The 16,338-nt window shown below is 37.1% G+C and overlaps 2 protein-coding genes across 2 annotated transcripts; one reads left to right on the top strand and one right to left on the bottom strand.

The window, feature by feature from the left end:
• Nucleotides 1-1,590: 1,590 nt before the first annotated feature.
• Nucleotides 1,591-4,542, top strand: CBG04492 (the record flags this gene model as incomplete). Its single annotated transcript, XM_045239285.1, has 9 exons — nt 1,591-1,779; nt 1,857-1,967; nt 2,687-2,827; nt 2,876-2,961; nt 3,015-3,108; nt 3,155-3,252; nt 3,302-3,470; nt 3,516-3,671; nt 4,402-4,542. The coding sequence occupies 9 exons, from the start codon at nt 1,591-1,593 to the stop codon at nt 4,540-4,542; spliced, it is 1,185 nt and encodes a 394-aa protein (XP_045092693.1).
• Nucleotides 4,543-5,158: 616 nt separating this feature from the next.
• Nucleotides 5,159-11,924, bottom strand: Cbr-syd-2 (the record flags this gene model as incomplete). Its single annotated transcript, XM_045239284.1, has 21 exons — nt 5,159-5,209; nt 5,428-5,490; nt 6,129-6,361; nt 6,408-6,729; nt 7,302-7,620; nt 7,676-7,833; nt 7,897-8,019; nt 8,073-8,226; nt 8,317-8,618; nt 9,386-9,548; nt 9,599-9,825; nt 9,873-10,010; nt 10,064-10,237; nt 10,287-10,403; nt 10,480-10,573; nt 10,622-10,755; nt 10,810-10,941; nt 10,991-11,086; nt 11,140-11,310; nt 11,608-11,766; nt 11,796-11,924. The coding sequence occupies 21 exons, from the start codon at nt 11,922-11,924 to the stop codon at nt 5,159-5,161; spliced, it is 3,459 nt and encodes a 1,152-aa protein (XP_045092692.1).
• Nucleotides 11,925-16,338: the final 4,414 nt, after the last annotated feature.

Below are 16,338 nucleotides of genomic sequence, written 5' to 3'. Positions count from 1 at the left end.
ATCGGTTTCGTTTGAGTTGTAATCTTTCATGTTTATGTTCTTCTCTTTCACTCCACGTCGTCAGTGTGAGTGTTTCAATTTTAAACGAGCCCCTTTTTCCCCGCAACCAACCCGCTCGTTTCTCTTTTTGTACCCACAAGTACCCTTCGGAATGTCTTTGTAGTGATGTGAAATACTTTGACTTCCTATTTGGGGCGGGAGAGGGGTATCTCAGAATGTGTCCCGCATGCTTTTAAGTTCATTTTATTATCTTCATGGGTGTGAGGGGTGTCAGGCCAAAGCTTTCAAAAAGATGAAGAGCCGATAACCTTTGACCCTCTTCTTAGTTTTCTCACTTATTTTTTCATATACATATAAAAGGGGTACATCAATGTCTACCATCTTGCCTTTCTCACTTTAAAAAAAGCTTCAAAATCGTAATAAAAATAGAGCCTTTTTAAGAAATTTGTTTTGATTTTTTCTGATTTTTCAGTTATTAATTTCGCAAAAACATCCATTTTTAAATATTTTGGATATTTGAACTAAAAAACGTTTATTTTTTTGGAATTCCGGAACTTTTGACTTTTGAATTTCAGTTTTTCAAAATTCTAGATTTATAGAAAAATATCTCAATTTTCGAGCTTTCAGTTTTTTGATTTCCGGAATTTCTGAATTTTTTTATTTTTCACATTTTCTGTGTCCCTGGCTGCGAAATTCTTGGAATATATTCCGTGATCCCGGTCTTCTTCAGTCTGATTTTTGAACAGGAAAGGGATTTTCATGAAATTCCAGTCTGCTACGATATCCTGCTTTCAGCTTGCTACGATATTCTACTTTAACGCTAATCTCGAAACTTTGAGGTCTGAATAATTTTTTAATATTTTCAGAAGTTTCAGAAAATTTTCAAGATAAATTCAACATTTCAATTTTTCCGAATTCGACTAACAGTTTTACCAATATTTTTACGAAAAAAACCCATAATATTAAAATCAATTGAATGTGATCAGGTGAGGGTTAAAGAAACGGTGATTTGGTTGCCCGTTAAGCCATTTGATTCTCTTCCCTCCCTGATTTCCACATGAATAGTTTCTTCACATCACCTTCTTCCTCTTCTCTTCATTTCTATTTTTTTCAAGTTTCCCGTCATTGATCGGTTAACATTTCGCATATCTTAGCTTTTCATCTGTCAAACAACCTTCTCCCCTCCCAAAAATAGTGCATTTCACTTGTTTTTTCTCTGCATTTCCTGAGTCGATCTAATTGCTTTGCCAACTCTTTTTTTCGCTCTCCACCCATAAACTACTACTCGAGCTAACACATTTATTGCATCTAGAGAGAGTCTCGTAGGATTCTTCAGAATTTATGATGATTCTCGGTTCAATTCCTCAATTAATATTTAAGAAGAGGTCCTATGTTGGTCAATTATTCATCATTGTGACTTTCTCGATGCGCTGTTTCTGTTTCATGCTTAACAATTACATTTTTTGTTCAAAATTTTTGTAGCCTTAATTTTCAGACGGATGATTCTCCACTATCTGGTGCTACTAGCTACGATATCTTCGGTAGCTTCAATAAAATGTCATTCATGTCTCACTTTTTGTAAAACATTGAATGGGAAAGTGGGTGTTAATTGCAGTTTTTCTGGAAAATCTAGTCAACGCCTACTACAAAAAGCTGCTTCATTTCCAGGTGGATCCGATAAACTGTGACTGTAAATCGCCGCCCAATGAGCAATGCACAGCAAATGCGTGTTTTGCAAAAGTAGAGCTGTTCGCCGACGAGGCAACCGCCATTGTTCAGGTATGAACACTCAAGTGGGGGCTCCTCACTTTTTTATGATCATGGAAAAAATGAATACAGACACAAAATGTTTGTAGAAAGGTTGCATATCGGATTTCCCGGCTGGTCAGAGAGGTTGTCAATATGCGAGCAACAAGGACACGATACATTGCTTCTGTGATCAGGATCAGTGTAATACGCGACATAAGGTAATTGATTCATGATTATAGAAATAATTATTATGACTTGGAAATGGGTAAACCCTGTAGTACCGTGAAACCCGTAATAGAAAGGCCTCATAACTTTCAACTTTGAGACATTTTTCGTGGTCCCTGTCAATGATAGGAAAAAAATTGTAACCTGATAAGTTGTTCATCATACTATCCGACGCATTTTACCAATTGACGCATTTTTTATTATTTGCGCATAAATTGAGATTAATTGATCTCACACTTTAAAGTGTGCGGGCATTTTTTTCCTGGTAGAAGCTCACCCAAACCGTCAATTTTGAGCTCAATTATCTCGGTTCCTCTGAATGTGTCAACTGATAAATTATTTATCATGATATCACTAACATTTTATCAATTGGGCTTAACGTCCACAAAGATTCTATTAGTGTATTACAAAAAACGAAACAAAAATTTATCAGAATTTTTTTATTTCTCATTTTTGCACTTTTGATATTTTTTAAACTTCGAAATATTTTTTCCATCTCTCTGCAAAAAAATCCAACAAAAAGAAATTCGACACTTTTAATTGGATTAAATTAACAAAACTTTTCTGTCAAAACTAAAAAAAGTGTCCCAAACATTTCCCCCCCCCCCCCCCCCAAAGTTAATTATAGAACATTCCGAGAAAGAAGAGAAAGACATTTTGGAACTTTTTCTCGACAGAAAAAGAAGGGACACTGATCTAATTGAATTTGCAGTTGGGCAGCTACATTCCGGAGCATCTTCCGCTGGTCAAATGTTGCGATTACACTTCCCGTCATGGTGAGGATTCCGATTCGGAGTGTTCAAAGCCGTGTACAGGGAATTATTGTGTTGTGGATTTTGATGGGAAAGAACAGGTAGACAATGAAAAACAATGCTTGAAAAACTGAATTTTGGTATAATAGGGCTGTGGAGTGGGCTATCCAAGACTGCCATCATTTCTTCGTGTCGATGATTATATGGATTATGAAGGAGACTACTTGTGTACCAGGTAATTCAAAAAAGACCCCCTCAGTTTTCCAAGATCCTAAAAAACCTTCTTAGATACGAATCGAGCGCGTCGAACGTGATGAATGGTTGCGTGTGCACACACCCATCTGGCATGTGCAATGAGTTCAATAAAACCTTCAATTACCAGGTCTTTAGCGCTCTTTTGGGGTCTCATCTGGCGTTTTTTGTTTCAGAAGAAACACGTGATTGAAAGGAAGAATGAGAATTTGCACTATTGCTATGCACTGATGCACAAAGCGTACAAACCGTTTGGACAGGAAGTTTTCAAGAAGTATGAATAAAGAATTCTTGAGAAAACATCTTAAAATTCAAATTTTCAGATCATCAACCTGTGAAGGACACTACTGTTTCATTTCCCTGACTACATCTGAGATAGTGCTAGAAAGTGCAGATTTCAAACACAACTATGAGGACCATGACGAGTTTGTTGGAGCCGCTAGACCCCGTTTTGAGCTACAAGCCGGTTGTGTTAAAGTTAATGGAGAGGATGTACAGTACCTAATAAAAATTTTAAATAGAAATGAAATTGTTCAGAAAGTCCAAACCGGATGTACGGTAGAAACACAAGGCAACAACTCGGAAATTCTAGCCAAACATTGTATATGCGACAGTCATCTTTGCAATTTTCATCATTTGGTTCGAGGGACAGAGGATCCGAGGCCGAAGGCGGTAGTGCCAGGATTGAAGCAGGTATATACAGTACCGGCCAATACAAAAACGTTTTTCAGCTGACTTTCGAAATTTTTATAATTTTCAAAATCTTAGAACTCGGCTGTCGAGTTTCTAATAAATTTGAAAACGTTGTTAGGATAGAACAAACCTAGGTTGAAAACTTTGCATTCACATAATGTTTCGAAAATTCCAAGTTTTTCAGCTATTCGTTATTTTTTAACCTTTATAGCGTTCTCCAACCTGGGATTTCTGGGAACAGAAAACGGTCCATAGTCACACCCAGATCCCTAAAATGATCAATTTGAAAGATTTTCATAGTTGAAACCGGTGCGCCCGTAAAGCCCTAGCGCGAAAATTCCAGATTTGGGACCTTTGGACAAATAGCTGAAAACTTAGGGATTTTCAAAAACTTCTGCGAATGAAATTTTTAAACCCAGGTCCCTTAAAGCCTCCAAGTTTTCGAAGTGATCGGAAACTGGACAGCCAAGCTCCAAAATCCTGAAAATGGTCAAAACTATCGGAAATCAAATGTTGTTGTGTATATCTTTTCAACCGGTATTTTATAGTTTTTAGACGCTTTTTTGAAGTTATTTTTTACAACTAGGGTTTTTTTAAATCCTCTTTAGAAACGAAAAAGTGTTACAAGATTAGTTTTACACTACATCTTCTCGTTTGGCTTCTCTTCGGGCCATCTCATAAATCATCTGAACTTTTCTCGGAGAGACCAACAACCGAAACATGATTACAGACGACGAGCCAGTTGAATCCAGTTCGGTTGTACACAACGAATAAGGAAATAGATGAGAATGATATACTTTCCGTGATGAATGGAGTGGGAAATTTCTGGAAACTCGGCGCTTTTCTGTTGACGCTTTTGATTTGTGTTTAGTTTGATATTCCAGTTTTGTTTTTCATTTTATCATGGCCCCAAAAACAATTCCCGATTCACAACTTCTTACGGTTATTTTTTTTCTCCCACCGCTTGTTTATTCTTCTCTCTTTTTCTTCCAAATTCCATAAGTTGCATACCTCTTGTTTTCACAGAAATTCAATTTTTTGAAATAAAATAAATCTTTTATAATGTTTAAAAAAATCAAATTGGAATGTATTCGTGTCAAAGAATCAAAAACAATTAATGAGATAAGTAAATGAGAAAAAAAAACTAATTAAAAAAATTATTAAATTATTTTGGAAAAAATAAGTTAAAGGTTGTTCACTGAGAATTTGAATACAATAACTGAAAAAATTAACAAAACACGCAAAAGAACAAAACGGAGCATTTTTTGAAAGCAGTGGAGGAAAAGCTAGCAGCAAGGAGCAAAATTTAATGAGAAAAACAGATATTTAGAGAGGAATAGCACGAGAGGAGATATGAAAACAAGATTTTTTTTTTCGAATTTCTTCCCAAAACTGGAAGGGGTCATGTTGACTAGCACAATGGAGAAAGGAAGAAAGACACAATTGCGTGAGAAATTGAAATGGAACATTAGAAAATAAGTTAATTTCTAGGTATACAGATGGAACTCGTAGGATTTGGCTATAGAGCTTCCACTCCTCTGCAACTATGTTTTTTTGCACATTTTTTTTTGTTTTTTAGAGATCAAACAATACTGCAAGACAGTTTTTTAGAGCAAACACACCAAATTGTAGTACCAGTATCAAGGGAGAGAGAACAGGTTAGTGATTTTTGTAAAGGTTTTTGAATTTTTAGCACCAAGTGGAACGGCAAAATGGGTTAGAAATAAACTGCAATCCAAATCCGTTATGGCATTACCGGGTGAGAGTCGGTTTGGAGGCGATGATCGTTGACGAGATTAATGAACTTCTTTTCGAGGAGCTGAAAATTGTATTTTTTTGAAAGGGGTAATTTTCTTTTGATAGGGTTGATTTTTTGTGCGTCAATTCTGAACGGAAGTCATTTTTTTTCTTTTTTTTAATATTTATAACGAATAAAGCGCTTTTAACGTTTTTATCAACTAAAATAGGTGTCATAGAACTGGGCAAGTCCAAAAAAAGAACATTTCAAATAAACTTTATGCTCAGGGATTGTCGAAATGGTATTTTGGGTTTTTTGGAATGTCAGAAATTTCAAAGTTTCGGAATTTCGCTTTTCTATCACCCAAACACGAAAAATCGGTTAGAAATTTGACAAAAAGCTCGAAAAACGCGAGAAAAATATTTAAAGTCCGTCAAGGCAATGGGACTTGTTTGCGTCTTTGTCATACCGTAGTTCGAAAAGCTTTAAATCCGAAAAAAAATAATTAGGAAACGTCATATTTCAAAATTCGGTCCAAAAATGGTCGGAATTCCAAATTTCTTCTCTAAAATCTCTGACTACTACAATATAATTTTCTTAAATGAATTGTATTTTTATAGTTACACGCAAACAAAAATCCCTACTTTTACGGACAATTTTTTTGGCCACACAGGCCACATGTCAAAATATTTTGAACATGATAAAACATACGGTTTCGCCAGCTTCTGCTCATTTTTAATTTTTGCAGAGCATAATTGTAGTTTTACCTGTCTATTTGCTATATCCTGGGATCCTACTTGCAATGCATATGCAAACGCTGAAGCATCAAAAGTTTCATCCAAGGCTATCAGCGCTCCGTGTATTCCGCTATCAACCAGATTTCTTGAAAATGCACCCAGTCCAATTTCCTCTACCCATCGTTGAACTCGTTCATTTGACCAGACGAGCAAGTCTAGGAAAATAAAGTGAATTATTATTTCAATAAAATTGCAAATTACCTGTATTAATATTCTCGCATGCTTTTCGCCGTTCCGCCAACACTTTCTTATCATAATTGACTTTCTTCAGACACATTATGCCGTATTGGAGACTTGTTCGATGGAATGTGTCCACCATACGGAGATGTGTGCGTAGGTCGCGTTTTGATAAATGTTCCAACATACGCGCGTCAAGGAGACATTCCATGAACGCAGAACGGTATTGCGCAAGTCCGAGACTGGGTAACCAGTCGTTCCCGATGTATTCGTGATTCATGTCGCCAAATGCAAGCGTAAGACGGGCGGCTCGTGGAGCTGATGGAGAGGTGAGAGAAACCATTTCCTATAAAATAGGGGGATTGATGAAAGTATGAGCTCTTCATGGATTCAACGGTCCGACGATGGTAATTTTTGAAAATGACTTCAAAAAATATAGGTTTGCTTGGTGCCATAGAAAAACATGCTCCCTATGAGAACTTCAGGGTTCAATTTAAAAAACCACGGTTTCTTTGAGAGTTTTTTTAAACTCTCAATTAGACCGTAATTTTTTCATGGAACCGGGAATAACTCCCTAAGACCGTTATTTTTGAGAAGAACCGTATATTCTATCATGAGACCGTAATTTTCCTATTGGACTGTACATAGTGTTTCATGAGATCGTTAAATTATTGTTGGGCCGTCAAAGTAATAAAAACCCGAAATATGTATGTTCCATGAAGCTGAATTACAGTTATCAGTTTGATTTGGCGAAGTTTGGCGAAGTTTTGAAAAATTCTCCAATTTTATGAGGTAATCATTATTTTTAATATTATAAAAAGAAACCAGCTCATATAACTACGAAAGTTGTGTACTGATTATTTCGAATGGAAATTTTCAACATTTTTTCAAAACTTCATAATTTCAAAGGTTGCTTACCTGAATAGCGAGCCTCAACTTCAGCCGATGTAATGGGTTTGAAATCCCAATCTCCTTCTGAATCTCCTGATCACTCAACGCTGACATAATGGCTCCTGACTTAACGTTGGCCCTACACGCCGCCACATACCACGCTGGCATGCCGACCCATAATTCCAACCAAGCTACAACAGTCGGCCCATTCCATAACGCAAACGGAGTCCTCGCTTTCATCGCTTCTTCCAAAAGTTCATGCTTCTTCTTTTTCCTCTTATCATAGTCAGCTTTTTGAGTTCCTTCGGTCCCTGACTGCTCGCCATCCGAGTAGTCTCCGTTTCTTCTGCAAAATTATTTTCGAAATGAAATTTCGAAATCAAAATCCCAAATAAGCTTACTTGAATAGGTCACTTGATGAATTCTTCTTTTTATTGAAAAACCTTCCTAACGTCTTCAAACCACTTGAGCTATTCGATCTCTTTTTCTTGCCACCGAGACCATCTGTCGAGGAAGCCACGGATGACGCGGGACTCAAGCGATCTCTTTCATATTGCATCTGCAAAAGAAACTGCGGCATTAATCATACTCAATCTTTTCCCGCCGTCTTTAGATGTCATACCTCATCGAATTGGTTATATCCACGACGCGGCTCGTAGTCTAAATCCCGCACCATACGGTCATCAACAAACTGGGGATTGCCATAAATGTCATATCGGCGGTCGCCTGTGACATTGGCCGGCAGCTGAATATACAACAATTGAATTACAATTCTTAATTACAATTAGGCGTCCTTACGGTGTTATACTTGTGTTGTCGCATATCTTCCAATCGGGGACTTGCTCGAGGGGAACTTCTTGTAGATATTCCTTGATCATCATAAAACTCGCGACTTGATCTTTCAAGCTGCTCGGCTACTCGTTCAGCGTGATGCTTTTCTTGTTGGATTAATCTAGAAAAATTGGAACTAGCCTTTTTAATTAAATTCTGATTACTATGATAGCTATGTTTTAGCTCCAAAAAAATCAATTAAAAATCTTACCGAATTTCGGTATTAATCGCGTCTAATCGATCTTGCAGCATCGAAGCCAACATATGGGCATCCTGGCCGCCACCTTGTTGCATATTTTGTTGCATTTCTTGTTGTAATCCTCGTTGCATAGCCATCATTTCTTCCTGGGAGTGTTGTTGGACAGCGGTATTGGGCCTTGGAAGTGTCGATTGACCAACATCGGCAAGTGATGGAGAGGAAGAGAATGCTTGTTGGACATTTGCAAGAACATGAGCTTGTTGAAGACGATCCCATTCTTGTTCATTGAGTGTTTGCACCTTGTTGGGGTCGTCCTGAAATTTGAAAAAAAAAATGAGTTCATTCAATCATGAAAAAGCAAAAATTTAGCAAAAATCGTTAAAACTTGGTTCCCCAAATTCGAATATTTAAGAATGAACAAAAGATTTTCCAAAAAAGTGAAATCAAAATTTTACGAAAAGTTGAATATAGCCACAGCTAAACTAAAATATGCTCTAAATTAAGAGAATTTGATTTCAAATAATGAAAAATGATCACCTATGGTATAAAAGCCTATGGTAGGTCAAGCTTGAGCTCAAAAAGTGAAATGTGCTGAACTTATTTGGAGCTAATCACAGTTTGTTTAATTTAAATGTTTTGTAATTACTAAAATCAGCTAAAATTTTCAACAATTAGGCAACAAATGGGTTGCGCATGATAAAATGACCTGGCATGACTCAGAACCAAATTTAAAGAAAAAAATATTTCAAAACCTAAACCTAAAAACTTAAAAATAATTTTAAGTTATTCAATATGTTGGAACTTCCTCAAAGTTCACTCAAATTGTCTCAGTAAAGCCTAGAAAATGTCTAAACCAAATATGATGGTCTATAACTAAACAATATGAGCTAGACATTTAAAAAAATGAATTAAATCAAGCTTACTACAGAATATTGCCACATATCTGTTTCTTCTAGTGGGAGTTAGGTTTTTAGTAACATTAGTGAACGGATTTTTCAAAAAAAAATTCCAACGGGGATTCCCAAAAACAGTTTATCAAGCAAACCTATATTTTTTGAAGTCATTTTCAAAAATTACCAACCTGCAACGCCGCCATCCGTCCCTTATTATTCCTCCTCATACCAACAGTTTGATATTGTTGGTTTGGTTGCTTGTAAACCGAATAAGCACTTTGCTGAGCAATCGAAGTCGGAGGTGGTGCTTGAACAATAGTTGGAGCATGTGCGTACGGAAGGGCGTGCATCCTGGAAAAAAATGTTGTTTGAAATTGGCACAACCCACGTTCTAATTCTACCTTGATTGGAATTGTGCGGTCCTTGCGTTGTACAACTGCTGTCGCAATGCTTCAATTTCTTGTCTCAACGATTCGTTATCCCTCTGTAGACGATCTTTGATGCGCTCTGCTTGATCGTAAATTTTCTTCGTGCCATCGAGCTGTTGAGTAAGACGGTTTTTGTCATCCAGCGCTTGCATTCGTTCTTTGAGATGGAGTTGCAGGCGGTCGTTGGATTCAGATAGCAGCTGAAACATGAAATTATATTTTTAAATAACTTTTTCAAAAATCCTACTTTATCCACAGTGCTACTCAGCCTCTGGCTATGCTCTTCATTCATCCGCTCTCTTTGCACAGCTCTCTCCAATTCTGCAGTGAGTTCCTGGATATTCCGATCCAACCTCTGAATGCGTTCTTCCGCGGATACACTCTTCTGGAAAAATAAAAAAAAAATTGAAAAAAGAGGACCGAACTGCAAAACGAAACCTGTTCAGCTGCGGTAAGCGCCTCCATTCTCTGTTGCAATTCAGCTTCAACTGACGGAAGGGACTCTGCCTTTTTGAGACTCTGCGCGAGTTGCTTCTCTGCCAATTCCAATCTTTCTTGAAGAGAATGCACCTTCTCCTCATTCAACCTGACAGCCGCATCCTTGTTGGCGAGCTACAAAATTGAGTTTTTCTTCCCTTTTCTTTTGGTCCAAAAGCCCTACCTGATGCTCCAATTTGTCATTGAGATCCCGGATGCATGTCGACTCGCGTTGAGCGGTCAGGAAACGCGACTCAAGCGTGGCTATTCTTGTATCTTGGTCGGTGCGTTGGGCATCAAGCTGAATAGAAAAGGATATACACTTTAATTGTATATCGGGGGCACGACACACTCATTCATCATTATTAAGCGCGTACCTCACAAATTTGGTTCTTCAGACGGGCTATGGATTCTTGAGCGGCATGCTTCTCACGAGCGTTTTCAGCGATTTGCTCTTCGAGTTCGGCGTTTCTGGAAAATAAACTTTATTCGTCAGATCCCGCATTAAAGCACTATCACCTTGTTGTGACTTCATTCGATTGTTTCAAAGAATTCGCCAGTTCCGTCTTCATCCTCTCCAACGCTTCCTGCATTTCAATGAGTCGGTTTGCACTCTCACTACTCAGTGTACCATTGGTACGCGCGTTTGACGCCTGAAAATGGTTAGAGATACACAAGACGCTTCTTTTTTTTCAATGAATAATTACCAGTGCCTCTTCGGCTTCCGCGGCATAATTGGCAATTCGAGCTTTCAGCGCCGCATTCTCCTCTCCTTTTCCGTTGACTTCCTCCTCAAGTGTCGCCACACGCTCCATCGCGGCTCGAAGACGTTCACGGACCTAAATATGCCAAGGGGAATATTAAATAAAGGGATTGTATAGCAATTACCTTTTCATCGAGGGCTTTGTGATGTTCAAACAGACTTTTCAGGGCTTTCAGCACTTCTACTTCAGAGGAGACACCAGCATGATTTTGGGCTTGTCTCTGGAAATTTACTCTTTAGATGTTGAAAAGTTTCCGGTGTCAAAAAAACTCACTTTCATAACTGTCATCCTTAAGGATCGCTCATGTCGGGATACTAAGCACTCCAAATGTTCTAACAGTAGCCTTGTATTATTTCTCTCGGCCTTCAGCTCAACTATTTCTTCATCTTTTTCCAATAACTGCTCTTTATGAAGACATAGTTCTCGTGTCATGGTTTGTAACTCCTGAAATTTAAATGAGAATTGGGTAGAAAATTTTTCAAAATTATACTACAGAAAAAAACAACGAAAATTTGGGGGTACGCCGATCCAACGGCATTCAACTGATTTAGAGGTACAAAATACATAATTCAAGGTACAAAATTCCTCGCAAAATAGTATTTTTTGTATTGCTGAGGTGAAATTGTATACCTCAATGAAGTTGCGACACATTTGGAGACAGAATTTCAATTCAGAAGGACAAAAATAATTCACGTAAAATGTTTGTACCCTCCGAATTATGCGGATTTTTCAAAATCATACCTGAGGTAAATTCTGAGTGTGCACTTCAAACTGTCGCTTCATCATATCTCGCTCTTTCTCCACTTCTTTCGTCCGCATCCCCTGATTCTCCAGCTGAATCTTAACAGTTTCCAACTGCTCCTGCAACTTATCTCGGTCTTCCAACATGTTCATCATCAACTGCAAAAAAAATTAAAATTCACAGATACAGGACACATTGATACCTGTTCTATATTATCTCGATCCGATGGCTCATCGAGCGGACCGCCGTTGTCCACTCCATCTTCAGAGATTGTTGGCATGATGTCGCAATTTATGGTTCCATTACTGAAGCTCATATTTCTGAAAAACGAGAAATTAGTTGTTACAAGGGACATATATAGAGTAAAGCTAGAAAAAATAGAGAAAGCAAGGACAAAAAAGAATACGCGCGTGAGGCAGGAAATTTGATATCTCCAGAAAAAGAACGTACTTACCAAGAGTAATCAGGATGTGTCCTCCTATTGAGATGATTTGACATAACTTGTAGGAGATGTCTGGACCTGAAAATTTAAATTTTATGTGCTTCGGTGTAAAGCAAAGCGGTACAAGAAAGAAAAAAAGAACTTTTTTGCAACAAAGTAAGAAAGTAAGTAAGTTTTCCGTTGAAAGTGTTTTTATTTCTCTTCTCCCTCTCCTTTCTTTTCTCTCTTTTTGTGTGTGTTATAAGTAATATGACTGCAACAACCAACTCAGCCGCAAGTAGAGTTGAGAGGAGAGGAAAAGAGGGCGGAAAAGAAACAGAGACAATAGACACAGGAACGATAAAAAGCAACGACGAGACGACGCGGAGCTCACCCCCAGGCCCATACTCCCCGGAGTTACACACACGACGGTCAGTAGTGCTCGCCTCGGCCCCTCCTCTATGTCCGTTAGACGGACATAGGCCCCCCGAATCGATGCTAGGGCATTAGAGGTTGCAAACGAAAGATGAGACAGGCCAACAGAAGAGCCAGTGGAGAAGAACACAGGGTCACACATCTCTCTCGGCCGTTTGGCCTGTGCGCGCGGAAGAGAGAGAGAGAGGTCTCTCTCTCTTTCTTTCTCTTTATCTCTGACCGTGTCCTGCTATTTCTTTGTCAATTGGTTCTTATAAGAGAGTACGAGATAGAATGACTAATCGAGAGATATGCAACGGGCGACGAGGTTAGATATAGTACAGGATCGAAAGGGTGGAGATAATTTGAGAAACCGATACGAAAAGTTTTCGGAGTACACGGATTGTACTATATCCACTTTATTTCATTTTCAAAAAAAAATTGAAAACTTTATCTTTGTATTTTGGACAAAATGAATGCTGTAAATTCTATTAAACCATAAAACTCGGTTTAAAAAAATGTTGAATAAAAAAAATAGAAAGTGACCCCAAAATTATTTTGAAGAATTATGTTTTTAAGAGACCCAAAACAGCCCTCTATTAGCATTAACCCCTAATTTATATACAATTATGCGGTACAGAACCCTATAATTTTATATTGCCCGGTAATTTTGCTAAATATCGAAAAAAGTTACTTTTTGTAGATCTAAAAATGAGTTTCAAGCTGTTTCTTCCAATTTTCGGCCTAATGTTCAATCAATTTAGCTGTTTTCAAATTTAAAGCCGTCCACAAGCTTGCGTGGAGCTGCAAAACGAGTGATCCGATGGGGAAAAATTCCCGATCGAAAAATTTCCGAAAAAAAAACGGGAAAAAATCGGATGTCCGATTTTCCGAGTAGGTTTTTCCAAGCAATCCTGGCCGTCCGAACAGAAAAATGTACTGAAATTGTAGGTTCTAAACGAATTCTACAAAAAATACTGCATGAAAAAGTTGCTGTTTATGTCCTCGGCGGGAAAATGAAGAAAAATGAAAAAAAACAGAGAAAAACAAGACAAATGTTGTATAAAATTTCTGACTCATCTGAATAAAAAAAGCGAACGGAACAAAAAAATGCTGCGCCTCCATTCGTGAAGAGTAGTCTTAGTAGTAGTAAAAAACACGAATCGTACAGGAGAAGAACATTGAAAAATTGTGGGTTGTTGGAGGAGCAAGAGCGTTCAATTTGTGAGATTGGCAATGAGAATGACAAGGTCCCTACCCCTCCACTTCCTATAATTTGCCTAAATGCACAGCTTTCAACGAGGAATCCTTTTGCTCTAGAGATTAGTATGAAGTTCTTCTTCTTCTATTTCTTTATCTAAAGCCAAACACACACGAAGCATTTTTATGGCCCGACAAGTTTTGAGAGCCGAAAGGTTGGAGAGCCAAGTGAAAAAGAGTATGAATATTCGGAGAGCAAGGTAACGGGGCAGGAGGTCCAAAGCACCTGCCAACAACAGATGGATGGATATCCTGAGGTGACTGGAGTCAGACCCTCCCGGACGGGCCTCCGGCGCCTGCTGGCTGCATAAATTTAGAGTTTCTAAACGACACAGAAACTTTCACACTTCTTGGCTAGTTAAACATTTCATATATGTATTGGTTTTCCGAATGGAATAGAAGAATTAGAAATTGGGGAATTTGGGGAATGTTTGTTGAGTTATGAATTAAAAAGTTAATCATGTGAAAACTAATTTTTGAAATTTTTTCCAATTTTTTCTAGAAACAAGTGTGAAATTATTTTCATTTTTCAGAGTATTTGAAATGCTCCTTTATTATATATATATGTTTAATCAGAATTCAAAAAAACTGAAGCTTTACACTAAAAAACATGATCCAAAAGTTGACGCGAAAAATCATGGTTTTCCAATTTTTTTTCAATTTTTTTGCCTGAAATATTTGAGTTTTAAGTTAAACGTCTTAATCAAAACAACCATAATAATGTAACTTTACCGAATATGGTTTGTTGATCAATAACAATCTGGTTAATTTGATTTGTTTAACAAATATGATTAAATATGAAAATGCTCCCTTGAGAATCATGTAACTCTTTGTTTCTGTCTCTTTCTGTCTAATTGAACATTCAGAATTTTCTTAAGAATTTTCAAACTTATTTTGGATATAAGTCAACTACATTTCATACACTAAATAAAATTTACAACATTTTAGATTTCAAAAAAAAAACATTAATTCGAAAATCTAAAATTTAAAAACCGAAAAAATACTGCTCCATGAAAATGGGAACGAAAACCATTTCTCATAATAACAATTTGAATCAGGTCTCAAGAAATAATTACGATTCTGTATTAGTTTAATCAAATTAGTTCACAAAAACTGTCAATACTGTTCCAATGCGTGCTCTAGATTTTTTCTCCAATTTTTTCCTTCAACTTATCGTTTACAGTTTAAAAAAGAGATAAGCAAGCAAGCGAAAAAAGAATGAAGTTCAAGTAGCTGACAAAACTGCAATGTTATTTTCTTTTCTCTTGTCGCGTTAGTAAAACTGAAGAAGATGTGCGGCATGCATTCGTCTGTTGAATCGGTTAGCCCACACACACACATCGTCGTAATTACTCAAGATGACGTTGCAAAAAAAGAAACACAGAGAGTGGTTTTGGGACGCCACTTGTTCATGGTTCTGGGCCAATGTGAGTGTTTATAGCCATTGGGGTGTAACGGGTGTTTGTGTTCAGAGATAACACAAAAAGAACGTGTAGGTAACTCGTTTTTTTTCGTTTTGTTGCAAAATAACATCAATAATTTTGAAGAATGCGGAACTTTTTTGGCTGGAAAATGATGATATCATGAAGCCTCAAAACTTTGAAAACATATAAAAACAGCTTTAAATTTCAACCAATTCGTTTTCATGAGAAAAGTAAAGGCTTTTGAAACGGCGCGTGAATGTACGGAAATTTGAAAGTTGAAAAAAATGAGGTTGAGCTATACGGAATTGAATGCCTGCGAAAAAATTAATTGGAATTCGGGTTCGCAAATAAAATTTGAAGCATCAACTTGAGAAGGAAATTGAAAAGTTTTTTGGAAAGTTCCACTTGCCATTTCAACTCGATTGACCATTTTAGGAATTTGTAAAAAAGGAGAATTTTGTCTGATTGAATTTTTAAAAACACGCATGGCTCAAAATATGCTAAATTTTAAGAAACCCAGCACGCCATATTTCCTGCTCTTCCAAACTGGCAACACGGATATCAATTACCTCAACTCCTCAAAAAATGATTAACTAAAAAATTAATTATCATAATATTTCAAATATTTCATCAGTCGACAATTTTTTGATATTTTCCACAGGAATTGAGATGCTTGAGTTCAATATTGGGACGAGATTAAAGCAAATACGGTAGTATATTCTTTTGCGCACTGTACTGTTAGGTCCAAAACTGTGCCTTTGTTATCTTTTTTTTTCTCATGGCTATATCAAATAGTTTTCAACCAATATTACTTGTATTTATAATATTTATTATAAGCATTAAATCAGTTGAAAGAAACTTTGTCAAATTTCGTTTACACAGGGCTAAATAAGTTAATTTTGAAATTTTCCTCTAATATAAGCCCATCAAAATTGTCAAATTTGAGCTCATTCATCTCAGTTGCCATGAGAGATATCAAAAATTTGGCAATTGATAAAAAATTGATAATGTTATGATAAACGTTTCACTAATTAACATACTTTTGATATCCTTCACGGGAATTGAGATAATTGAGATAATCAAAGTTGACTGTTTGGGTGAGCTTCTTCTTGAGCGAACACAGTAACTGCGCTCCAAGCTCAAGTATCTTGAATACTACGTGAGACATCGGGATTTTTGCGAAAAATTAACATATCGGTGGTCTTATTAGA

This window comes from Caenorhabditis briggsae, assembly GCF_000004555.2.
Source record: "Caenorhabditis briggsae complete genome, chrX, whole genome shotgun sequence".
NCBI classification, from domain to species: Eukaryota; Metazoa; Nematoda; class Chromadorea; order Rhabditida; family Rhabditidae; genus Caenorhabditis; species Caenorhabditis briggsae.
This window is presented reverse-complemented; position numbering and strand designations above follow the sequence as displayed.